This window comes from Delphinapterus leucas, chromosome X (genome assembly GCF_059928025.1).
Source record: "Delphinapterus leucas isolate spDelLeu-1000000601 "Yukka" chromosome X, BTC_Dleu_Yukka2, whole genome shotgun sequence".
Taxonomy (NCBI): Eukaryota; Metazoa; Chordata; class Mammalia; order Artiodactyla; family Monodontidae; genus Delphinapterus; species Delphinapterus leucas.
Window position 1 is genome coordinate 29,073,913 of NC_143150.1, and position 27,033 is coordinate 29,100,945.

At 40.5% G+C, this 27,033-nt stretch overlaps 1 protein-coding gene across 4 annotated transcripts in view; it reads left to right on the plus strand.

Annotated features, from left to right (window-relative positions):
- Positions 1–13,999: 13,999 nt before the first annotated feature.
- CUL4B (cullin 4B) overlaps positions 14,000–27,033 on the plus strand; it is a 48,694-nt gene continuing 35,660 nt past the window's right edge. Inside the window, exons 1-3 of one of the 4 annotated variants that reach the window (XM_022561852.2) lie at positions 14,000–14,092; positions 14,832–15,380; positions 17,470–17,585. In XM_022561852.2, coding sequence (XP_022417560.1) covers positions 14,065–14,092; positions 14,832–15,380; positions 17,470–17,585 — 693 coding nt within the window. In that variant the 5' untranslated portion in view covers positions 14,000–14,064. Of the gene's footprint in view, positions 14,093–14,204; positions 15,381–15,536; positions 15,680–17,469; positions 17,586–27,033 lie in introns of those variants that run through there. The other 3 variants (XM_022561853.3, XM_089904124.1, XM_089904125.1) reach the window with 3 other exon arrangements.

Consider the following 27,033-nt stretch of genomic DNA (forward strand, 5'->3'; position numbering starts at 1 on the left):
GTATGTGAGAGCTCAATTTATCTGTCGAGAAAACTGCCTCCGGCAAAGCGGTGACCACGGGAGGACCCTCAACAACCACAAGTCTGTAGCTTGCTGAAGAGGCCACAATAGAAGATAATTAGAGACCTGTTTCAGATCACCAGTGAACTCGTACTTTGGAGAACCCTCAAGATAGCTGCAAGACAGTTGGAGGGGAGTCTAGTTCTTGGCATTCCAGCCAGCGGGGGCTCAAGCCATCGAAATTCAAAACAGGATTTGATGGGCTACGTCAGACTTCCAGTTTAAGATGTTAGTCTAAACAAATCTGTTTTTTCTCCCCCCAAGTTAGCTTTAAATGAAAGACGAAAAATAAATATTAGAGCCATAGCCGTAAGGAATAACAGGGAACGGTATGATTAGTAGGCCGAAATTGTGAGGATTTTCTTTTTTTCTTTTAATAAATTTATTTATTATTTATTTTTGGCTGCATTGGGTCTTTGTTGCTGCGTGCGGCTTTCTCAAGTTGCGGCGAGCGGGGGCTACTTTTCATTGCGGTGCGCAGGCTTCTCACTGTGGTGGCGGGGCTTGGGCTCTAGGCGTGTGGGCTTCAGTAGTTGTGGTGCGCGGGCTCAGTAGTTGTGGCTCGCAGGCTCTAGAGCGCAGGCTCAGTTGTGGCGCACGGGCTTAGATGCTCCGTGGCATGTGGGATCTTCCCGGACCAGGGCTCGAACCCGTGTCCCCTGCATTGGCAGGTGGATTCTTAACCACTGTGCTAATAGGGAGGCCCTGTGAGGATTTTCTTGAAGGTATGAAACAAATAGGATAAAATTAGTTGGGAAACCAGTCAATGAATCCATAATACCATCCAGATATGGGAGAGGGCAGCTGTAAAAGTGAATTCTCTGTTTTCTCACATAGACCCCAACGATAGATGATGTCACAGTCATCTGCTTGGGATGGGAGTGCCAATGGAGCCGTCTCAGAAGGTACTGGTGGTAAATAAACGAATAAAACTTAAAGTTCAAATAATTGTTAAGAATATGTTGGGCTTCCCTGGTGGCACAGTGGTTAAGAATCTGCCTGCCAATGCAGGGGACACGGGTTCGAACCCTGGTCTGGGAAGATCCCACATGCCACGGAGCAACTAAGCCTGTGCGCCACAACTACTGAGCCTGTGCTCTAGAGCCCACAAGCCACAACTACTGAGCCCACGCGCCTAGAACCCGTGCTCCACAACAAGAGAAGCCACCGCAATGAGAAGCCAGCGCACCACAACGAAGAGTAGCCCCCACTCACCACAACTAGAGAAAGCCTGCGCACAGCAAGGAATACCCAACGCAGCCAAAAAGAAAGAAAGAAAGAAAGAAAAGAAAGAATATGTCTAAGAAGCTTGAGTAAATTATTAAGTTATTACTAAGAAGATCAAGCAGAATGAAACCATTATAAAAAATTAATAGCAAGGTGGAAATCAGTTTCCTGAGAGGGATCAGGGGATGGTGGTCAAGTGGGCACTTCTGCTTTTGCTTTGCTGTGGTTGTTTTATAGTGAGAATGAACTCATGTAGTATTTTGACAAAAACTTTTTAAAGTTTGATCATATTTAGTGTTGCTAATGGTGTGGGCAATCAGTGGTCATTCTGAAGGTGGGTGTGTATGTGCAACATTCCTTAAGGGTAATATGGCAGTCTATCGAAATTTAAATATACCTTCTTTTTTTTTTTTTTTTTTTTTGTGGTACGCGGGCCTCTCACTGTTGTGGCCTCTCCCGTTGCAGAGCACAGGCTCCGGATGCGCAGGCTCAGCGGCCATGGCCCACAGGCCCAGCTGCTCCGTGGCATGTGGGATCCTCCTGGACTGGGGCACGAACCCATGTCCCCTGCATCAGTAGACGGACTCTCAACCACTGCGCCACCAGGGAAGCCTCCTTCTCTTTTTTTTTTTTTAACATCTTTATTGGCATATAATTGCTTTACAATGGTGTGTTAGTTTCTGATTTATAACAAAGTGAATCAGTTATACATATACACATATCCCCATATCTCTTCCCTCTTGCGTCTCCCTCCCTCCCACCCTCCCTATCCCACACTTCTAGCTGGTCACAAAGCACCGAGCTGATCTCCCTGTGCTATGTGGCTGCTTCCCACTAGCTATCTATTTTACATTTGGTAGTGTATATATGTCCATTCCACTCTCTCACTTTGTCCCAGCTTACCCTTCCCCCTCCCCGTAACCTCAAGTCCATTCTCTAGTAGGTCTGCATCTTTACTCCCGTCTTGCCCCTAGGTTCTTCATGACCATTTTTTTTTTTTAGATTCCATATATATGTGTCAGCATACAGTATTTGTTTTTCTCTTTCTGAATTACTTCACTGTGTATGACAGACTCTAGGTCCATCCACCTCACTACAAATAACTCAATTTCATTTCTTTTTATGGCTGAGTAATATTCCATTGTATATATGTGCCACATCTTCTTTATCCATTCATCTGTTGATGGACACTTAGGTTGCTTCCACGTCCTCGCTATTGTAAATAGAGCTGCAATGAACATTTCGGTACATGACTCTTTGAATTATGGTTTTCTCAGGGTGTATACCCAGTAGTGGGATTGCCGGGTTGTATGGTAGTTCTATTTTTAGTCTTTTATGGAACCTCCATACTGTTCTCCATAGTGGCTGTACCAATTCACATTCCCTCCAGCAGTGCAAGAGGGTTCCCTTTTCTCCACACCCTCTCCAGCATTTATTGTTTGTAGATTTTTTGATGATGGCCATTCTGACCGGTGTGAGATGATATCTCATTGTAGTTTTGATTTGCATTTCTCTAATGATTAATGATGTTGAGCATTCTTTCATGTGTCTGTTGGCAGTCTGTATATCTTCTTTGGAGAAATGTCTATTTAGGTCTTCTGCCCATTTTTGGATTGGGTTGTTTGTTTTTTTGTTATTGAGCTGCATGAGGTGCTTGTAAATTTTGGAGATTAATCCTTTGTCAGTTGCTTCATTTGCAAATGTTTTCTCCCATTCTGAGGGTTGTCTTTTCGTCTTGTTTATGGTTTCCTTTGCTGCGTAAAAGCTTTTAAGTTTCATTAGATCCCATTTGTTTATTTTTGTTTTTATTTCCCTTTCTCTAGGAGGTGAGTCAAAAAGGATCTTGCTGTGATTTATGTCATAGAGTGTTCTGCCTGTGTTTTCTTCTAAGAGTTTGATAGTGTCTGGCCTTACATTTAGGTCTTTAATCCATTTTGAGTTTATTTTTGTGTATGGTGTTAGGGAGTGTTCTAATTTCATTCTTTTACATGTGGCTGTCCAGTTTTCCCAGCACCACTTATTGAAGAGGCTGTCTTTTATCCATTGTATATTCTTGCCTCCTTTATCAAAGATAAGGTGACCATATTGCATGGGTTTATCTCTGGGCTTTCTATCCAGTTCCATTGATCTGTATTTCTGGTTTTGTGCCAGTACCATACTGTCTTGATTACTGTAACTTTGTAGTATAGTCTGAAGTCAGGGAGCCTTATTCCTCCAGCTCCGTTTTTCTTTTTCAAGATTGCTTTGGCTATTTGGGGTCTTTTGTGTTTCCATACAAATTTTAAGAGTTTTTGTTCTAGCTCTGTGAAAAATGCCAGTGGTAGTTTGATAGGGATTGCACTGAATCTGTAGATTGCTTTGGGTAGTAGAGTCCTTTTCACAATGTTGATTCTTCCAATCCAAGAACATGGTATATCTCTCCATCTATTTGTATCATCTTTAATTTCTTTCATCAGTGTCTTATAATTTTCTGCATACAGGTCTTTTGTCTCCTTAGGTAGGTTTATTCCTAGATATTTTTTTCTTTTTGTTGCAGTGGTAATTGGGAGTGTTTTCTTAATTTCACTTTCAGATTTTTCATCATTAGTGTATAGGAATGCAAGAGATTTCTGTGCATTAATTTTGTATCCTGCTACTTTACCAAATTCATCAATTAGCTCTAGTAGTTTTCTGGTAGCATCTTTAGGATTCTCTATGTATAGTATCATGTCATCTGCAAACAGTGACAGCTTTACTTCTTCTTTTCCAATTTGGATTCCTTTTATTTCTTTTTCTTCTGATTGCTGTGGCTAAAACTTCCAAAACTATGTTGAATAAGAGTGGTGAGAGTGGGCAACCTTGTCTTGTTCCTGATCTTAGTGGAAATGGTTTCAGTTTTTCACCATTGAGTACGATGTTGCCTGTAGGTTTGTCATATATGGCCTTTATTATGTTGAGGAAAGTTCCCTCTATGCCTACTTTCTGGAGGTTTTTTTATCATAAATTGGTGTTGAATTTTGTCGAAACCTTTCTCTGCATCTATTGAGATGATCATATGGTTTCTCAGAAATACTTTTACACATGCACAAAGATATATGTTACAGGATGTTCATTGCTGCATGTTTGTAGTAGCAAAAAATTGGAAGTACCAAACGTCCCAAAATAGGGGAATGGTTACATAAAATGTGGTATGTTTTTATTAGCAAATAGTACACAGTCTTTAAAAAGAATTAGATAGGGCTTCCCTGGTGGCGCAGTGGTTGAGGTCTGCCTGCTGATACAGGGGACACGGGTTCGTGCCCCGGTCCGGGAGGATCCCACATGCCGCGGAGTGGCTGGGCCCATGAGCCATGGCCGCTGAGCCTGCGCATCCGGAGCCTGTGCTCCGCAACAGGAGAGGCCACAACGGTGAGAGGCCCGCGTACCGCAAAAAAAAAAAAAAAAAAAAGAATTAGATAGATCTCCATGTACTATCATGAAAAGATCTCCAATGTATATTAGGTTTAAAAAGCAAATTGTAGAACTTCATGTACAGTAATGATACCATTTTTTAAAAAGACAGTAAAGCTTATTTGTATAAATATATATGTACATAAATGCTGAGGAAGGCTGTGCACCAAACTTAACAGTGAAGGGACACTTCCACTTTTTATCCTATGTTCTTCTATATTGTTTTTGTATTTTTTTTTTACAGAAATGTGTTTGTGTGTCATTTGTATAAGTAAACAAAACCGAAAGGTAACCATTAATAGAATATAAATAGTTCATAGAACTTCCCAGCCACTAATAGTTAAAAAAAAAAAGGAAATTCAGTCAGTCCAGCAAAAGTAAGGAAGGGGGAAAAGAAACAACAAGAAAGTGTGATAATTAGAATTTTTTAAAAATGACGGGAATATGTACATCCATATACAGTTGTCCCTTGGTATCCACGGTGGATTGGTTCCAGGACCCCCTCGCCCCACCCCCTCCCCCTCCCTCTCCCTCCCCCCTCCCCCCTCCCGTCACCTCCCCCCTTCCCCCCTCCCCCTTGCCCTCACGTCCCCCCCACCCCCTGCAGGAATAACAAAATACCTGATGTTCAAGTCCCTTACCTGAAATGGTATAGTACATTCCACCCTCCGGATCCACTGATGCAGAACTGGTGGATACAGAAGGCTAAATGTACTATGCTGCCCATAAAAATGGTGAGGTAAATCTATGAATACTGACACGGAAAGATGTCCATGATATAATATTAAGCGAAATAAAAGTCACAGAACAATTCACACAGTGTGAACTATTTTTTTAAAAAAGCAAAAACTCTGTATATAGCTAACTATATAGAAAAAGATCTTTAATTAGCAAACTGTTAACTGAGGTTACCTTTGGGGATTGGGGGGAGCTGTCACCTCATTTATAGTCAAAGGTTGTTGAGACCTGGACATCTCTAAATGTACAGCTGACCATATTACTCCCTTCACTGCTTGAAGCCCTTCAGTGGGTTACCCATGACCTAATGGAGTGAATCCAAACTCTGGAGCATGCCGTACAAAGTTCGTCATGATCTGAACCCTGCCTGTCTTCGTCTCCTGCCATCCTCCCTGTAGGCCTATTGCACATCAGTCACACAGCATGGTCATGCTTGCATTTGCTTAAATGGGCCATGATTTTCCTCATACTTCCATGTCTTTGTACACATTGTTCCCTTTTTCAGGTAACCTGTAGATTTCCAGATCTCACCATCCTGATACTACAAATTAAGTTCAGATTTGTATAATTAGTGTACAAATAACAATTCCAAGCCCCCATCTTGTGGACCATGGGAAGTCTATTCTTCCACCAGGTTGGAGGGCGATTCCTCTAGCTCCTGAGTAATTTCAGGGAATCCAGGAGAAATGCTTAAATGTTCCAAAAATCTGTCCTAGTTGTCGTTTTCCATCTCTTCCAGGTATTCATTCTCCAAACTGCTATGCTCTAGCATTCAACTGATCACCACTTGCTGTCTTTATACTTAAACTTTTTTTTATTATATAATTTTAATATATACATAAGAATATGTGTGACATGTAATTTATGGAGCATAATAATAAAACAAAAATCCAAGAACCCATCATCAGCTTAAGAACTAGAACACTACCAATGCTTTTGAATCTATCTAAATTCTCCCTCTTTGGTTCCCCTAAAGCAGTCCCCTATCATGGATTTTGTGTTTATTATTTCCCTTCTATATTTTAAGTTTTATCACATTATATATCCATGAGTTTTCCTATCTTTGAGCTTTACAAAAAATTACCAAATTGTATGTATGTATTCTGTGATTTGCTTTTCTCATGTAACATTATTTCTGTGATTTATGCATGTAACTGCAATTTATTTTTCAATGCTGTGTAGTATTTTCTTGTGTGAATATACCACATTTAGTCATTCTGTCGAAGAATATTCTCTTGCCATTCTTTGAAGTCTGTGTCAAAGGTGATGCAGACTAGGAACAGAAAATCCTTAGTGTGTTTTGAATCACTTCGTCCTTTGTGCCACCACTAAACATTCTCCATGTATCTTTTTTTAGCACTTAGCATATTTAAGAGCAAGGGTCAGCAATTTTTTTTTCTGTAAATGACTAGGTAGGAAATATTTTACGCTCTGCGGGCCATATGGTCTGTTGCAGCTACTGAACTCTGTTGTTTTAGCACAAAAGCAGCCACAGAAAATATGTAGATGAATGAGTATGGCAGTGTTCCAATAAAACGTTCTTTATAAAGATAGGCAGCTGGCTGAGTTTGGTCCACAGGCCATTATTTCCCAAACCCTGCTCTAGTTCGTCTGAATTCCTGTAGCATTGTCCAATATTGTGGTCATACGTGCATCTGTATCATCTCATTTCTTTCTCATTATCTTATTTCCCATGCCTCATCACCCCCTCCTCCTGCCCTTTGTGATTCTGAGTTCCTATATCTAATGATGAGCCCAACTTGTCCAATTCCTGAACCAGTGTGGCTCAAAGCAAGAATTATTATCAGTAGCCACAGCTCCAACAGCAAGTAGGGTATAGAAGTAAGGCTCAGTGCTAAGAGGCCTAGGAATTGCTGTACCAGATTTGAGACTGGGATGCTGCCTTGATTTCTGTCCTGAGCACTCCAGGGTTTCTGGTTAAGACTGAAACTGCTCCTGAGAACTAGTCTCCTTGCAATTTCCTGAATATGCCTTATTCTCTCTCACCTTCAGGATTTAACTGTGCTCCCCATTTTCCTTTTTTGTGCCCCCCCATCCTTCCCACTCCCCTTTCCTGGCTAATTCCCACTTACCCTCTGGGATTTAAATTTACTTTCTGTGGAAGCTATTCTTAACTCCCCACCCCTACCCTTTCTCCACCCCACCACACCCTACCTTCCTAGGCTGTGCAGGTGTCTCTCCTCTGTGTTCCTATTATCAGCCTTTATCTGCTCTGCCCTGTAGTTGTATGCCTCGCCCACTAGGCCAGTTGAGAACAGTTTGAGGGCAAGGATTGTCTTTGTATACTCAGTGACTGGATCATAATGGGTCCTCGGGCAAGGTTTGTTCAGTGTTTGCCTGGATTTGGCTAGGAGGAGCTGGATTCAACCTTTGGTGAAGATCAGCCACTGGCTGAGGGTCCAGCCAGGGAATGGACTGATTTTCTATAACCAAACTGCCACTCTCTCTTTGAAGGTACATTGCTTGGTGCTGTGTGCTGTGTGCTTGATGATGGCCTGAACTAAATCCAAGCTTGGGCTCCTTTTGGGCACTGTGATTTGGCTCATCTCCATAAAGGAGTTGTTTCATTATTCCTCATTTTTTCCTCCTGGTGAGTGGGACTCTGAACGTTTTTTCCTAACTTGTCTATTACTTGAAACATTTTTATGGCATGTCTCCTTACTAAATTATAAACTATGGGAAGTACTGTATTTGGAGTTAGAGAAAAGCTGGGTTTGGTTTAAGTCTGTGCTTTGTGACTTTGGCAAGTCATTTTAACCTCCTGCCCTGAGCATGTTTCTCATCTGTAAAATGGGGATGGCACTTGACCTATTTCACAGTGTGGTTATGAGGATAAAATAAGATTGTGTGTGAAAGTGCTTTGAAAAACTGTAAAATCAACTGCAAATGGAATTTTGTATTAGTTCTGTATTCCCTTATGACATCTGTAGTCCCTTATGACATCTAGCACCATGCCTTGCCCAGAGTAGTTTGCTCAATACATTTTTGCTGAATGACCAAATGAATTGGCAAGATATATAATGCTATCTGTGGGAATAAAGAACATTTAATAGAATCAGGAAAAACAGATCATTTGGCAATAGAAACATCCATATGGTGAGTGATAATTCAAAAGTTGGGCATTTATGGATAGCTCCAAACCTACATTCCCAATGTCTGCTCTTTGTTTTGCTTATTTAAAAAATTTAAATTTTCTTTTAACATGATTTTGGCAGCTGAGATAAGCTGTCAAATTTGACTTGATGCTAAATATGCAGTCCTCTCAAAGCAGGGTTGGCCCCAGGCAATACTGTGAGGTCAGCAAATGTACTCTCAGAAATCTTTCCTCCCTTGATGGTAACTGTCCTCCCCTACCCACATTGCAGTGCCTACACATAGTTCTGTTTACCTCCAGGCACTTAGGACTTTTGTATTATCTTTTGTTCCCAAGAAGCATTCACCTAAAAGGGTCAGGAACTAAGTCTTCCTGGCTAATTTGCATTTGAAAAAAGGATTCCTAGAGAAGGCGGCTATTTTTATCAAAAGGAATGAATAAATAATTGTGAAATTTCAGGCATTAAAAGGAATACAAAGGCTTATCAGCCTCATTCAAATCACAGTGGTACTTATTTCACGTACAGTTGTGGCCTCAACCCTGGAGTTATGTAGAATCACCCAGAGAGCTTCTTAAAAAAACTGATAATTGAGGCCCTACTTACTGAGATTCTAATTCCGTTGGACTAGGTGCAGACCTGGGCAAAGGTGTTTTTTTAAAAACTCCCCAGGCAATTCTGTTGTGCAGTTAGAGTTGGGAACCTCTGATTTAAACCTAAATTGTCCCTGCTCTTAAGAAAAGCTGAAGCCATTGGAAGATCAAACCTTAAAGCAGGGTGGGGGTGGAAGGGCTGTGAGAGTCATTGATAAAGTGAGCAGAAGTTTAAAAATAGGCCCAGCAACTCCATAAGAAGCAAGTGCTTGGCAGCACCAAAGGAAGAAGTAATCTGTGACTGATATGTCCCCCACTCCCAAACCCCCAGGGGAAACTGCCTGTCCCTAACTGTTGCTCCTTAAAAATCTACTTTCCAGATGGTGCACAGGTTATAACAGTAGATAAAATCTCTTGAGATAAGGAGATAAGTACTCTAATGGTTGATGTACCCAAGTCAGTAAATATTCAGTTGATGAGATAACTTTACATAGAAATGATTTTGTTAAAAACATGAGATCTGTGTCATTTATTTACATTTTACTGAACACCATAGGTTCAGCATTTGTTAGTAAATTCCTTGCTTTATAAAGCAACTCCAGGATGGACAAAGGGTGAATTCACATTGTATAGCTGGATCATCGTTGCTTAAGCTTTGGCCTTGGTCATCCCCTATCAGTCCTTTGCTACTGATAGCATAACAAAACCCTTATTATGATATGTTTACTATGTCACCACTGCTAGGTCTGACTCCTCTGTATTTCCCTCCTTCAGAGATGGTCCTTACAAAAAGTGGGTAGAGAACGTGCTTTTACCCAGCAGTTGTGTTTTCTGGACGCGTTCTTAATGCTTGCTGCGGGAACATCTTTCTGAGCAAGCAGTTATCTCCTATTTTTAAGGAAGATCCCACCCATGGATAACAAGGCTTCAAGGAGTGAGTATTCACTGACAAACCCCTCCTCAGAGATGTCTGGAGAAGACCCCAAACCACGCACCCAGGGGAATCTCCATGATCAAAAAAGGGAAACTGGTTACACTCTGCCTTTTTAGAGAGATGCCTATAAAAATAGGGGAATGGACATTAGATAGTCCTCTGTGTTTATTTGTATCTCTTCCTTTATGCATATACTTACCTTTATAAATAGCTACAGATTTATTTATTTACTTGATTAAAAGAAGGCCAATAATAACTCTACCTCATCTGGCAGCATTGTAAAGTTTTATTAATGTTTCTAAGATATGAGTTGAACTCACCAGATGAAAGATTCTGTATATGGAATATGTTAAGTGCCCAATCGGGTTTAGTGTGATAATGGCCATAATTGTATGGTGTCCTCCATTGCACGACTTGATTATTGTGGTTTCATTGAGTTAACCTTGAAAAGTGTATTTTAATGCTGAGAATGTCTTTAATATTGGTTGGCAAACATTTGGATATATAGAATATAAGCTTATGTTTTAGTTAGCCCCAATTAGTCGATTCTTGATGTAAAAGATGTTTTACAAAGCAATGTGGGTTTTTCTTCCTTTTAAATTGGTCCGAAGTTCCAAAAAGACACAGTCCTGGTCTTCATACATCACATAGTAATATCTAAGTTGGTTTGTGCCACAAAATGTAAATGTTAAATTTAAAAAATTACATAAATTACGTATCCATATTAAGATGTGCTAAATATGTGAGAATTGACCTGGCACAAAATAAATTAAGACTGTAAAATGTTAAAAGGAAGATTTTTTAAATTAATTTATTTATTTATATAAATTTATTTAGTTATTTAATTTTGGCTGAGTTGGGTCTTTATTGCTGCGCACGGGCTTTCTCTAGTTGTGGCGAGCAGGGGTTACTCTTTGTTGCGGTGCAGCCTTCTCAATGTGGTGGCTTCTCTTGTTGTGGAGCACGGGATCTAGGGCGTGCGGGCTTCAGTGGTTGTGGCGCACAGGCTTAGTTGCTCTGTGGCATATGGCATCTTCCCGGACCAGGGCTCGAACCCGTGTCCCCTGCATCGGCAGGCGGATTCTTAACCGCTGCACCACCAGGGAAGTCCTCAAAAGGAAGATTTTTATTAACCACTAAGAAAAAAAGAAAAAATATTTTCCTATGAAACTCACTTAAGGATATTTCATGGAAAACTTAACTAGTAGGTTAGACTACTGGGTCATTCAAAGTGAGCTAGAGCTCAAGAGTCAGCTCTGTGCTTTTAGAGCTAACATGTAATGTGGAAGACTGAAGGGCTTAGATAACCGTGTCAGATTGGGAGCTATGATTACTACCACGTAGTTGAATATTAACAGGATTCAGCTATCCTGTATGTTAGTATAAAAGTTTATCTTTGTATGGCACTAATTTTTGTAATTTTTAAAATAGCTAGCACTTCCATACACCCTTCTGAGGAATATAATTACATGAATTAGAACAAGGCCTACTTTTTTTTTTCTTTTTTTTGGTCTTGAAAAGTCCCTGGTTAAAATACAAATCCTCCTAGAAAGGGTACCACTTTGGGCCATTATCAGCTGGCCCATCCATACACCCTTCTAAGGAATATAAGTACATGAATTAGAACGACCTTTATCATTGTCCTGAAAAGTAGCCAGTTAATCCTCCCTTATGAAGACATGGCATTATTTTATTCTCATTCAATGAAATACTCAATTCAGTAAGTATTTACTCTGAATTTACACAGTTGTTCAGCACCGTGTGAAATGTGAGACAGAATAAAAGAGGGTTTAATATTTTCGGATATCTTCCCTGGCCTTAAGAGTTTATAGTCTCATTTTGGACAGGAACAACAACACGGTTCATTCGAAACAGGTAGGAGTCCATCTCCCCCCTTTGAGGCCTCTTATCTCTCTTCTCTGTGGCCCTGGGGCCTTAGTTCCATTAGAGCCTTGCTTTCAGCCTGTTGTCATCAAACAGCACAAAGCTGATAGTGGCCCAAGTTGGTGCCTTTTCTAGGAGGATTTGCTTTTTAACCAAGGACTTTTCAAGAAAATAAAAAGTGGACCTGTGTAAACAAAATTAAGAAAACTGATTTATTCTTAGGGTTCTGATTTGTCTATCTCAAACTATACAATACAAACTGCTTTCACTCCATCCATAATCCTGTCACTACCCTGCTTTTAAAAGCCCAGTTTGGTCTCCATACCATCTACCCTACCCTACAGGGTAGACTCCAAAATTTTTGGCTTCATGTTCCAGGCATCCTTGAGCCTCATTTTTCTTACTTTCAACCAGACATACTACTTTCCAGCCTCACTGCACTTTCCATTTTTCCATAAACAGGCCAGGCCCTTTCACGACTCCCTGCTTTGCCCCTGTTTCCACTGCCCAGGATGCCTTTCACCCTCTCTCCTCTTGTCTTTTTGGAAACTTCCTCTTTGAGACCCAGCATAAACCTCAATTCCTCTGTGAAGCTCTTCCTGACTATTCCAGAATTCTCTCAAATGTCTTGTTTCACCTGTTGCCGCAGCACTTTGTACGTTGGTTATAGTACTGTTATAGAAATTAGTTTTGAGACTCTTCTCCCTCTGGCTTCTTGATGGCAGGACCTGGTATAGTGTCTGGCATACAGTCTTTCAGTACATGCTCCTTGAATGTTTCCGCAGTTAGAAAGATCAACAGGTTGGCAAATTTAGTTTTATTTGACATTGTGTTCTCCTACATCCCCTCCCCCCAATACCCTCAGGTTAAATAAAAACTCCCAACAGGGGATTTACACGGTTTATTGTTGCTAATTTAACCAAATTTAGAGGTTTGTTCTTAGGATTACTTCGTTTTAAAATTTGCACTCATGTACTATATTGGTAGAAAAGATTGACTTTTGCCAATATTGTTGTCCTAAAACGTCTTGAGACAAAACGTATGAACCAGGATTTGGTAAAAGAAGTGGCTCTGTTTAGTCTGTAAATTACTGAGTTAATGATTGATGGGGCTTGGGGTTGGTCCTGGGAATTGTGTTAGGGAGAAGTGTTAGTTACCTTCCTGTTTCTTGGCCTTAAAATGCACCTTTAAATCGGCCTTCCCTGGTGGGACAGTGGTTAAGAATCCGCCTGCCAATGCAGGGGACACTGGTTCGAGCCCTGGTCTGGGAAGATCCCACATGCCATGGAGTAATTAAGCCCGTGCCATGGAGCAACTAAGCCCGTGCACCACAACTACTGACCCTGTGCTCTAGAGCCCGTGAGCCACAACTACTGAACCCGCGTGCCTAGAGCCCGTGCTCCGCAACAAGAGAAGCCACCGTCAAGACACAACGCAACCAAAAAATAAATTAATTTAAAAAAAAAAGAATGCACCCTTAACTCTAGCCAGCCATCTTAGAAAATGCTCCTGGTAGGAAGGTAAAAGGATTTGCAACTACATTACTGAGAAAGGTATCAAAACACTCAGTATTGGGTCAGCTGTGTCCTTGACATAAAAGAGAAACAATTTATAGCTCAACCGAATGAAAAACTCATTTTTCTTTCTATATAAGTTCTTTTTCTTTTCCTTTCCTATCTTAACATCATGACATTCCTCCCTAGCATTAGGCATAATGGCATGATTCTATTTTCCTCCATTTCGGGTTACTCCTCTCGCCTTGCAACCCCTCCTTATTCCTTTATCGCTTTCAAAGTTTCCATTCTCCGTTCCCTTACTTTTACTCCCTCCCTCTTTTTTCCCAGCTAGCTCACCCCGCCCCTCACCGTCACCACCTTCCCTCCCCTTCAGGCTCCTTCCCGCTCCTTCTCCCGCCACCACCCCTCCCTGCCCGCCTCGCGTTCAGGAAGCTCCAATCAGGAGCTCCGAAGGTGTCTCGAAGGCCCGCCCCCTCCTCCCTTTCCACTTCTCTGCCCCCCCCTTCTCCCTCCCCCACCCCACCCCCACTCAAGTCCTGCGGACCTGGGGGCTTCGGGATCTGGGCGCTATGAAAAGTGTCTGCTCAGTCACTTCCGGTAAGGGCGTTGCGGCGCGAAGCTTCCCGCGGGACCGTTTAGGAGGGGGTGGAAGTAACCGGTGGGCCGGGGGAGGAGAGTGCTGCCTGGGAAGGGGAGCGGGAGAGGGAGGCGGAGGGAGAGCAAGCGCGAGCGTCTCGGGTGCCTCAGCGGCCCCTTTCCCGCCGCCTCGCCACAAGCCAGCTCCCCCGCCCCCCGGCCGCCTGCAGTGCTGCTCTCCACCCCCCACTCTCGCGGACTAACACCGCCCCTCCCTCGCCGCCGCGTGACCGGAAGTGGCGCCATCTTTAGCTTCTTGTGCTATTGACAATAACAAGCTCCGGTTCTCTCCCCCTCCCCCCTCCCCCCAACCACGGCATCTCCCCTCCCAGAGAGAGGGAGAAAAGGAGGAGGAGCTGCAGCCTCACAGACTTACTGAGTCGCTCCTGCAGAAAGGGGGGAGAGAGACCGAAAAGCAGGGGAGGGGGACGGCACGGCCGTTTACCTGTCTGCCTCCTCATTCGCTCTCCCCCCTTGTTCTGCTCACTCCTGGTGTCAGCCTATCCTCCTTCCCAAACCCTCCCATTCCCCCGGTGGAGCCCCCCCTTCACTTTCCTTCTCGTCCTCTGTGTTTCTCCTCTCTTTCTTCCCTTCCCCCTCTAGCATTGCCACCTTTTCTCCTACACGCACTCAGGCATATAAACGTAGGTTTTTGATGCTCGTCTGCCTGTTGACCCCGCTATTTTCATGTTTCCAACAGGTTTTTCTTCCCCCAATCCCTCAGCTGCTGCTGCTGCTGCTCAGGAGGTCAGATCTGCCACTGATGGTAATACCAGCACCACTCCGCCCACCTCTGCCAAGAAGAGAAAGTTAAACAGCAGCAGCAGCAGCAGCGGCAGTAACAGTAGTAACGAGAGAGAAGACTTTGATTCCACCTCTCCCTCCTCTTCCACTCCTTTACAACCCAGGGATTCGGCATCCCCTTCAACCTCGTCCTTCTCCTGCCTGGGGGTTTCAGTGGCTGCTCCCAGCCACGTACCGATACAGAAGAAGCTGCGTTTTGAAGACACCCTGGAGTTTGTAGGGTTTGATGCGAAGATGGCTGAGGAATCCTCCTCCTCCTCCTCCTCATCTTCACCAACTGCTGCAACATCTCAGCAGCAGCAACTTAAAAATAAGAGTATATTAATCTCTTCTGTGGCTTCGGTGCATCACGCAAACGGCCTAGCCAAATCTTCTACCACCGTCTCTAGCTTTGCTAACAGCAAGCCTGGCTCTGCTAAGAAGTTAGTGATCAAGAATTTTAAAGGTAACCAAGGCCAAAATCCATAATCACCTAAGGATTTGACACTTGAGTGGTCACGTGCTCTATTTCTGTTAATATATTAAACAGTATAGAGGTGGCCTAATGTTTTATGCATAATCAATGAGGTGGAGGGAGGTCCCTTTTGGGTGGAGGGTTCATTTTCCGGGGTGGTTAGTATCCTTGTGCTGAAGCAGACACCAGGTGTTTCTGTGCAGTATTTTGAGGTCTGTCTCAGCCTATTGTATCTGATCTGTTATGCCTTATAACACTGACAGTCGATATGATTGATCCGGATTTTACAGGTGAGAAATTTGTATTCTAAAAAGGTTTATTTATTTCAGGTGCATAGTGAACCTTGGCACTGCTGGGATTTTTATTTTTATCCTTCAGTAGGCCACGTTATCTAGTCCCTAGAAATGCAGGTAGGACTAGTGATTTTTTTCATGTTCAAAGAAGACTTATAGTTAGATTTATAATGTTGAATACTACACTCTTGAAACTCATTGTGGAAGCAATAGTTGGAGAAAAGTATTTATGATCTCTTCATTTCTTTCCAAAGGTAGGGTTTGGAAGTGAAAATACTGTGTATACACAGTAGTAACTCTGTGTACCACTAGTCTAAAGATAGGAACAATTACTACATCTTTTTTTTTAATCACTGAAATGGGTCTTAAAGTACTGACCTGCAACTTTTACGAAAATTTGTTCATTTCAAGTTTTTGAGATACGTGCTTGAGAGTACTGTGAATGCATTGATGCAAATGTAAAATCAACAATTTTTTTAAATGTAATTGAGCTGAATTACTTTTTAATCTCTTGAGTGTGTTTCTGTTTCTCTGACTTTTTCGACACTCTTAACTGGCAAGTAGTGGATGCTAGAATGTTTATTAAATGGGCAAGTAAAATGAATGAACTAAAGTAATATTTACCAGAACAGTGCCTTGTGGCTAAATATTAGTATTGAGAAAATTAGATTCTCCATGCTTGTATTTTCAACATTAGTGTGGAAATCAGTAATATGCTCTATTTTGTTTTAAGCAGAGTATAGTGTTGTTTATTTTTAACCTTTTCTTTTTTCTATCACTCCTCTCCCACCTCCAGGCTCTCAAGGGTTGTAATCTTTCTGATTTAATAGTAGACTTTTCTGAAGTAAATATGAATTGTAGTTGACTAATTTGTTCACTGTTTTATTTAAAATATATCAATTTAATACCCAAGGATTTTTTAAAGAGATGAGCTATGACCCTAATTGCATTTGTATACCGGTTTCAGAGATTTTGTTTGGGTTTTTTTCTCCCCCTCCCAAAATAAAAACACATTATTAAGGTATCTGGATGTTTTAATTTAAAAAAGCCTCATTGCTGGTCAGTGAAGTTTAAAGCCTGGATTAAGATGTACCTTTCCATTCTGAAAGTGCTACATAGGTTCTGGAGTTGTTTGGATGTTTTAATTTTTTAATATTTTACTCTGCTCATAAATGCAGTTTAAATCAAAACATGAATTAAGATGTTTCTCTCCATTCCTGTAGATGCTACATAAATAAGGGGGTCAAACAGACCTGAGTTAGAATCCCAGTTTTACCATTGACTAGCTATGGTGACCTTGGGCAAGCCTTACTAAATGAGTCTTCCAGCCTCAGTTGCCAAATAAGGATAATAATACTTTCCTTAGGACATTATTAGGAAAATTAAGATGTTTATAAAGTACCTTGTACATGGTAGGCACTCAGTATTTTACATTTCAGGTACAAAATTCATGTTGACTTTGGTTTACACATGATGGAATAGGATCAGGATTGTTAATTTTTTGTTTGTCATTCTTGAATTTTTATTTTTTGAAGCAATTCAGTCAATAGCAGGAAAAACCCCTCACCTTCAGTTTTAATAGGTGAGTCAAAATGACTTACACAGTATTCTGGCATTTCAAATTTTATTCTTTATACTAAGCCTAAATATAATGGTTACTTTAATAGTTAGATATAATACTTATAACAATTTACCCTTAAAGAGCAGTAATACTAGTATTTTGTGAGTCTTTTCATTACTATATCCTACATATTATTCTGATTATCAACCTTTTACATATCATCTAGATAAGCCTAAATTACCAGAAAACTACACAGATGAAACATGGCAGAAACTGAAAGAAGCAGTGGAAGCTATCCAGAATAGTACTTCGATTAAGTACAATTTAGAAGAACTCTATCAGGTATGTATTAACTTGGATTACCAGATTTGGTTAGCGTAAATTGAGGTGAAATGTATATGGATTTTACTTTCTGAAATGGGTGCTTATGTAGATTTTTGGTTCCCTTCTAATTACAATTTCTTGATTAATATATGCGCTCTGTTTTATAATCAGACCATATGTTCTGACATAAACTATGGGTACAGTCTTATTGGTATAAATTGGGCTTATCGTGGACCCTTCTAATTAGGATTTACAGTTAGGAGTACCTAGCTGTAATAAGTTTGACCTATAATAGAATCCTATAGCCTGGATCCCAAGTACTTCTTGCTAAGTGGTGTTACCTATATAGGAAAGCCCTCAAGAAACGCAGATATTCTCCATATACTTTATTCTACGTCTTTGCTGTTAGCATACTTTTGCCATTTCTTTCTCTTCTTTATGTTTGTCTTTTCTCCTGGTCTACAAGACATACCTTAGCCCAGAAATGATCAGCAGGTTGTAGTTCAGCAACTTGGTCTGAGGTTCAGGTTTGTTTCTTTTGCTTAACAAATGGATCTGTATTTGAAGTGTTGAACGTAAATATACAATTAAGGGCAATTCCTGATTTAGACTTCTTGCTACCAAGATACTTTGACCTACTGTATTTTTGCCACAACCAATTCAAGAAGTTACTTTCCATTATAGAGTCAGCAGTTTCATATTAAAAAAAAAATCCAATGGCTTGAGTTTTTGTATTGATGAGTACTTTGTAAGAAATTATGTTGGTTCAGTTTATCAGAATTCGTAGTTTTCATCTATTCATTTTAGTTGTAGAGATAGTTTGGTGATGGACAAACAGTGGATTAGGAGTCAAAAGACAAAGGGATCTAGTTTTGGCTCTATTACCCTTGTGGTCTTGGGCAAGGTACTAAACCTCTCTCAGCTTCTGTTTCCTCCTTTGTAAATGGGGGAAGAACTCCTGCTCTATCTACCTCACAGCGTTGCTTATAAGACTCAAATAAGATGTTTGTGAAAAACACCTTGAAGCACTACGATAGAAATATAAGTTGATGTTATCACTAGTTAAACTTTTTCATAAGGCACAGTATGACTTTTTCACTTGTAATAGGTCAATTGAGATCACCAGTTTCTGTTGCTGTTTAAATTTAATGCGTCAATGCATGCCAAACAGAACGGTGCCGAATACATAGTAATGATGCTGTGTAATATTATAAGCATTATAATGCTATGTAAGTGTCAGGTAGTAGTCAGTAGTAGTACTAAGGTATTAAGGATAAGCCCACCTCATTTGGCTATGTTGGTATATTGCACATGTGGCTCCTGAGTTGTACAGTAATAAAAGTTGAATGACAGTTGGAAAGGCCTTAAGCAATTATGTGGTCCAGTATATTTTCTTTGTATAGTGTATGTGACAGCCTACAAAGTAGGATTATCTCATTTAAGCATTATAGAAACCCTTTGTGAAGTAGATAAGGTAGTAGTTATCATCCCTATTCTATTGATGAGGAAATGGAGTCTCAGGGACTCCAAAGTCTAGAGTCGTGTATTGGCAGAGCAGGGGACTTAAACCGAGACGCCCAAGTTTTTAGTCCAGTGCACTTTCACTAATACACCACAGCACTTCACATACCTCTGTAGTGCAGTGTTTGAAGCAAATAGTCTTACTTTAGGAAAAGAAACTTTGTCATCAAAGAAGGTAATTTTTGGGGGCTTCCCTGGTGGCGCAGTGGTTAAGAATCCGCCTGCGAGCGCAGGGGACACGCGTTTTTTTTTTTTAAGACAGTTGGGTCTTCTTACTTTTTTTAAAATAATTAATTAATTTATTTATTTTTGGCTGTGTTGGGTCTTTGTTTCTGTGCAAGGGCTTTCTCTAGTTGTGGCAAGCGGAGGCCACTCTTCATCGTGGTGCGCGGGCCTCTCACTATCGTGGCCTCTCTTGTTGCGGAGCGCAGGCTCAGTAGTTGTGGCTCACGGGCCTAGTTGCTCCGCGGCATGTGGGATCTTCCCAAACCAGGGCTCGAACCTGTGTCCCCTGCATTGGCAGGCAGATTCTCAACCACTGCCCCACCAGGGAAACCCGGGGGACACGGGTTTGAGCCCTGGTCCAGGAAGATCCCACATGCCGCAGAGCGGCTAAGCCCGTGCGCCACAACTACTGAGCCTGCGCTCTAGATCCCACGAGCCACAACTACTGAGACCCCATGCCACAACTACTGAAGCTCGTGTGCTTGATCCCATGCTACGCAACGGAAGAGGCCACAGCAATGAGAGGCCCACACACTGCAGCGAAGAGTAGTCCCCACTCGCTGCAACTAGGAAGAAGCCTGCACGCAGCAATGAAGACCCAACGCAGCCAAAAATAAATAAATAAATTAAAAAAAAGAAGGTAATTTTTTTCATTCGTGCTTGTATATGGTGTTTCTTTGGATTTGCTGGCATACAGCATCTTTAATTTCAGTAATGTGTTACTTTACATATTTCATATTTCTGACATTTAAAAAAAATTATTTATCTCACGGGCTCTTTAGGTGTGGCATGCTAACTCTTAGTTTCAGCACGCTTGTGGGATCTAGTTCCCTGACCAGGGATCAAACCTGGGCCCCCTGCATTGGGAACTCAGAGTCTTAACTGCTGCACCAACAGGGAAGTCCCCATACTTATAACATATTGATTGTAGTTGCTAATGAACCCTATTTACTTTACCTTGAATATTTTTCTAGAGCTTTTGGGTTAAAAAAATATTTTTCCTGGTAAGTTGATTCTGTTAAATCCCTTTGTGTTTCAAGAGCTCATAGCTCACATTTTTTGTTTTTCCTTTATTGTACTTCAGAATTCTTTACCTGCTGTTGTTCAGTTGCATTTCTTTAGCCTAAAGTCAGTGTTACAACTTTTCACTCTTTGCATTTTTCATAATACTTTCCTACTTCTGTAATAATAAATTCAAAAGCATTTGTTTCTAGCTCTTTTGCTGTTTTTGACCTTAATTTTATAAATGCTCCTTGGGATTGTTCTCAGAAAGATTATTTTGAGGTGTTCAAGTTCAAAAAAGAGGATAAAAGGATAAAGGGAGTAAAATTATTTCATACCATCTGGATTTCAGGTGCTTGTTGGATTTTTAAACAGGTTGAAATGTAATTTAAAAGTACTCTTCTAAAATTGAAACAATATAGAAGTATGTAGTGTACCAAACAAAAGTTCTCCAAACTCCTCAGCACACACCCCCCACCCCCGTCCCTGAAGTAAACACTTACTTGGCATATGTCTATGCAGAACTTTTTTCTATGAATGAAAAACCATTTTGCTTTAAGGCTTAAGCATGGAAGTCTTCCCTAGTGTGGATTGCATATACTACCTCATAAGTTTTTAATTTCTAGAAAAGAACGTGCTGTTCTGAGTATATTTGCAATAAGTAAACGTTGTGTTTTAAAAGTGATTTAAAGTGTGACTTGTACCTGAGTTTAAAAATTATCTTTCCGGGCTTCCCTGGTGGTGCAGTGGTTGGGAGTCTGCCTGCCACTGCGGGGGGCGCGGGTTCGTGCCCCGGTCCTGGAGGATCCCGCGTTGCCGCGGAGCGGCTGGGCCCGTGGGCCATGGCCGCTGGGCCTGCGCGTCCAGAGCCTGTGCTCCGCGGCAGGAGGGGCCACGGCGGTGAGGGGCCCCGGTACCGCAAAAAAAAAAAAAATTATCTTTGCTCCACAACCTTGAAATCCTGTTAAGAGTGAGGCAGTGGTTCATGTTGTTTTGGTTTGGGTTTTTTTTGTTTGTTTGCTTGTTTGTTTTTGATTGACTACAGATAGGAGTATGGTTAAATGCACTGACTTTTGAGTTGTTCAGCCTGCCTTAGATTTGAGATCTGCCACTCATGATAACTTTGGGTGAGTTACTTCTCTAAGCCTTGGTTTCCTCATTTGCAAAATGGGGAGACTACCTATATGGCAGGGTTGTTCAGTTGTAAATAAAATACTGCAAAAACGTACTTACTACACTGCCTGCTGTATGTCCGTGTCATCAGTGATGATGATGATAAATAGTATTTGAGTCTTTAAAAAAGGTATCTTTAAGATTATGTTTTATTATACATCTCTAAAGCCACACATGTTTTTAAATTCTAAATCCACACTGGGCCAGAACAGCTGGCTGATAAATAGATTACATCCCAGATATGCATCAGAAAACATCATTAGCCAAAGTGAAAAAATAATAGAAAAAGAGAACTCTCTAGGAACAGTGTCCCTCTGCACTGCTCAAGAATGTGTCTTGTTTTTATATGTAGTATCTTAATAGTTGGCATCTTGGTTTTGGTGTGTGACTTTTTTACTAAGTGATATTTTAAGTAATGGGATTATTTTCCTCATGTTCTCAGCCTTGTGTGAATAGCTGTGCAGTGTTTTTAAATCAGCTACCTTTTTTGGAGCTGGCTGGTTTCTGTATGAGTGTTACATTTATTCTTAGTATAAATTTTTAGCTATTATCTTTGAAGGTAAGCTTAGTCCATACTTCAATTCTGATGAAAATAATTTCATCATTAATAATGAGAACTCTTGTTTGGTTAGCTTTTTGTGAAATAAATTTTAAATAATGGAGCCTTTCAATTAATGATTCATTCATCAAGTACATGACCGCAAGACTGGAAGCAAATAGTGCATCCATCTGAGTATAGGTTATTTTCCATTGTAAAATCAGGTTTCTTAAGCAGTCAGTGGAGAGCAGGTAGTAGATTCTTAGCAGAGGTGACAAGCTATTATATTCTATGTTGATGACTAGGTATTATGTTCTGTAAGTTTAACCTTTGATGTGTTTAAGCTAAGTCTGTCACGTTACTATTATTCCTGTTTTTACTGGATTGTTAATACTATCCCTGCTATTTATCCAAACTACAAATTCTTAGTCCTTGATAATTTGTCTTATTTAAGCTCTTTTTACTAGATGTAAAAAGAGAAATAATTTAGGTTTCATTGTTCGGCTTCCTTTCTGCAAATTCTTAGTTTTTGATATATTTTGATTATCTTATTTTAGGCATTTTTACTAGATGTAAAAAGAGAAATAATTTAGGTTTCATTGTTCGGCTTCCTTTCTGAAAATTCTTAGCTTTTGATGTATTTTGATTATCTTATTTTAGGCATTTTTACTAGATGTAAAAAGACATAATTTTGAGTTTTATTGTTGTATCAGTTGTTGAAAAGTTTTGTGGTATGCTTTTCTTTCTCTCTTTAAACATTATGGTTTGAAAAATAAGCCCCAACCTGTTAGGCCAGTGACCAAAGTTCAGCACCCTGGTGGGAATTTAATTTCTTAAGTGTCTGTTGTTGCTAAATCAGAAAATTTTCCAGATTTCCTCCCTTACCATTTATTTTTGCATCTTTCTATTTTTATCCTTATTTTAATCCTCTTCATTTTTTTATTCTAGTCTTCTTACCCTCATTTCCACTCTTTTCCTCGTCCCAAATGCAAGCTTATGTGCCTTTGCTGTTTCTAAATCTTATATTCTGCAAATTTCAGGAACTATAGTTTTGCATTTCATTTGCTACACGTTTATATTTTCTTAGGAGTTTTTTTTTTCTTCAGACAAACATGTGTTTGATGCAATGTATGAATTTTGGAGGGAAGGGGCTGGGATTTAGAGGAATAAAAGTTAAAACCTTATTAGAATGTTTTTATCTTATATCCAACTACCTGCAAAAAGGATTTAAGGCAGCATATTTAACCAGTAGTGATTGGGAGCTTAAGTAGAAAGATAGTTTTATTTAAGAGACTTATAGAATTATCCAGAATGTTTAATACAAATAGTTATCTGTGAAACAAGGTTATATTAGTAATAATTATACCAGATCAAACTTCTAGGGATTTCCAGAGTGTTTACTGAAATGTAAAATGATACATGTCTAAAAGTGCTTTTCAAAGGTCTGGAATAAAATAGAGTTTACCTCAAGCTCCTCAGTAGTGATTTAACACTTATTCATGTTTCTATCCCAGCACCTAACAGGACAGAGTACTTAGTAAACACCCCATTCTTGTTGAATCAGTGACTGTGTGACTGCTTACTGTGTGCAAAGCTGGACAAATGCCATGGGCATATAGAGATCACTTAGTCCTTGCCCCTAAGGTGCTTATATTCTAGTAGGCTCATGAAATTAGTAGTTTGTGACCAGCATTTTTAAAAAAAGGTAAAATAGAAAATATCGGAGTACATCACACATAGTAATGGTAAGTACAGTTTCATGAAGATTTTGTTTCAATTACATAAATTTTATGTATAATGGATTGTGACATAAAATGTATTTCTTACTGTGGCTTGTCAAAAACTTTTGGAAGCCACTGTTTTAGGCACACATGATTGCTCCAAACAAACCTTGCTTGAAAGTGAGCAAAGCAGAGTATTTAGATCACGAGGTGTATGGAAGATTATAGACAGACATGAGAGTAAAATAATGGTACTATTGAGCCTTGAATGCCGTGCTAAAAAGTATGGTGGTGGGGAAGATAGGGCTTTATTGGGGGAGGCAATACTTAAGTTTTTTTAATAGTTAGAATATTCATCTGGTTCAAAGCCCCAAAAGTATTACAGAGCATGTAGTAAAGTTTCACTTCCACTCCATCTTCCAACCCTGCTCCCCCAGCTAATAACCCTCTTGACAAACATAATTGGGTGTATCATTCCAGAAATGGTTCATGTGTGTAAAAACAACTGTGTGGAGGTTTTTATTTTGCGGTACGCGGGCCTCTCACCGTTGTGGCCTCTCCCGTTGCAGAGCACAGGCCCAGTGGCCACGGCCCACGGGCCCAGCCGCTTTGCAGCACACGGGATCCCCCCGGACCAGGGCACGAACCCGCGTCCCCTGCATTGGCAGGCGGACTCTCAACCACTGCGCCACCAGGGAAGCCCTGTGTGGAGGTTTTTTTAATTAATTTTCTTTCTTTTTTTAAATTTACATAAATGATAGTAGACCATGCACCATACCATTCAGTCCTTTGTATTTTTTTATACCACTTACGGGATTTCTCCATAAATGGTACCTGAAGAGCTTGATGGAAAAGTTCTTAAGGAACGGAAATTACTAGATCTGGTCTATATGTTAAGCAGTCAAGGCTAAATTAGAGAAGCAGGATGTTCTCTTCCATCTTGACCTTCAAAACTCACCTTAGATCTTCCTGCCTTTCCCTTTCCTTCTGTTGTTGCTTCTCGTATCTTAAACCATTCTCCAGCTAAACACAGCTGAAGCTGTATGCATATGAAGACCAGCTTAATTCTCTTATTTCTCACTATTCCCATAAGCTCTTTATCTATTTCCCACTGGGTCTTTGGGACTCCACCTCTTTACTTGTGCTCCGGAAGCCTTTCCTGACTTGCCTCTGCCCTAAAGATTGGGTTAGGGACCTCACCTCTATCTTATCCCCATCATAGCACCCAACACAGTATCTTGTAATTATATGTTTTCCGACCAGTTTTCTCCTTACACTGTAAGCCCCTTCTGTGTGCAGGACACATTGCTAGTTATAGGTACATTAGGGGTTTTTTTTGTTTGTTTGTTTTTTGGGTTTTGGGTTTTTTTTGCGGTCCGTGGGCCTCTCACTGCTGTGGCCTCTTCCGTTGCGGAGCACAGGCTCTGGACGCACCGGCTCAGCGGCCATGGCTCACGGGCCCAGCTGCTCCGCGGCATGTGGGATCTTCCCGGACTGGGGCATGAACCCGTGTCCCCTGCATCGGCAGGTGGACTCTCAACCACTGCGCCACCAGGGAAGCCCTACATTAGTTTTTTTGAATATTTACTATATTCACCTGGTTCAACGCCCAAAAAGTATTAAAGAACATATAGGTACATGAGCACATGGTCTCTTTCTGTCATTAAGGAGAGTTGGGGGACAGGATATACACATTAAGAGATACAATATTGACTCAGGGACAAGTCAGTGTGGTATGATCGGTGATAGTGCCAAATGAGTCACTGGTAGCCAAGGCAATTAAGGAAAGCTTATTGGAAGAAGTGGAACCTAGCTGAGTAGTAAGGGAATATGGTATCTTGTGTAAGAAAATAAATAGATGCGATGAGAACTAATATATGGAAGAAAGAGTAACACAGCAGAAGGGAATGGTGAAGGAGGACTCGGAAAAGTACTGCAGGTGGGAAATGTGGAGAAGGTGAAATACAAAGACAGAATCTAAGCAGGAAAACGAGAAATGCTGAGAAAATTAGTCACTCAAAAGGAACACCAAGATACAATGAGAAGACTACTAAAGGAGGAAGAAAGAGAGTCCATAGAGGACTAATGTGAACCAGTCAGGCACATGAAATAAACATAAACACACACTTAGGCATTTGTGGCCTGACCCAAGGCCCCATGGAAAGGGGTGGCCAGCAGAGACTTAGCCTTCTTATTCCTCCTTAGCTGCTATATCTAAGTGGTCTGCTGTTTCCTGGTAAGGTGTAGTGCCTTTCCTCCTTTGGTATAAGTGGTTTCCTTTAAGCTTTATTTTCATTTGCTAGTTTATTTGCTGGACGTGCATGCTGGGAATATGACTTCCAGCTACATATTTATAAAATTCCACTCCAACCAAGAGGACTTGGATGGTCCCTTAGAGTCAATTTTAATGGAATTTTTGCCTTGTGTTGTGGTGAGAAAAAAATCCTGGTGTTATACTTAAGTCATTAATAGTTGAAATTGTAGATTATATCAGAGTTCATCCAAAGAGTTTTACCATGCCTGTTGTATTAAATTTGAAAGTCTTTTGATGCACATAAGAAGAGACTCACTGAAATCTCAAGTTTGTCCTTTTGGGATCTGAGTATAAAAGACCAATTCAACTATTAGAATGAAGTAAAAATTCAGTATTTCTTTCGTAATTAATGTTTATCCCATTGTACAAATTTTAAAACCTCTTTATTTAAATATTCTTAAGCTGCAATGTTGGAGAAAAATCCCTGTGTATAATTATATCATACTCATTATAATACTGCTTGCAATAAATTCTGCATTGCTCTGTTCAGGAAAACCAAAGAAAGTATAAATAAATTTTATTTCAGTGGTGGTTGGACCACCCAGCCCATCTAATAAACAATTGGTGAAATTATTTTCAAACTCAAAATGGAATTCTGCTTATGAAAACAATTAACATTTTTAAGAACAAGACAGAATTTATATGTAGCAGTTGTTACAAATTGGTCTTCACAAGGTGAGAATTTGGCTTGATTCCCTCCATCCTTAACCTGTACTGCCACAATAAATGTATTAATTTGTGTGTGTGTGGGGTTGGTATAGTACACTGGTTATGAAAAATGTTCACTACCCATGTTGATATTTTGCTATTTTACCTTGTGTTTTATTTTAATTAATTAATTAATTAATTAATTAATTAATTAATTTACGGTACGCGGGCCTCTCACTGTTGTGGCCTCTCCCGTTGCAGAGCACAGGCTCTGGACGCGCAGGCTCAGCGGCCGCGGCTCACGGGCCCAGCCGCTCTGCGGCA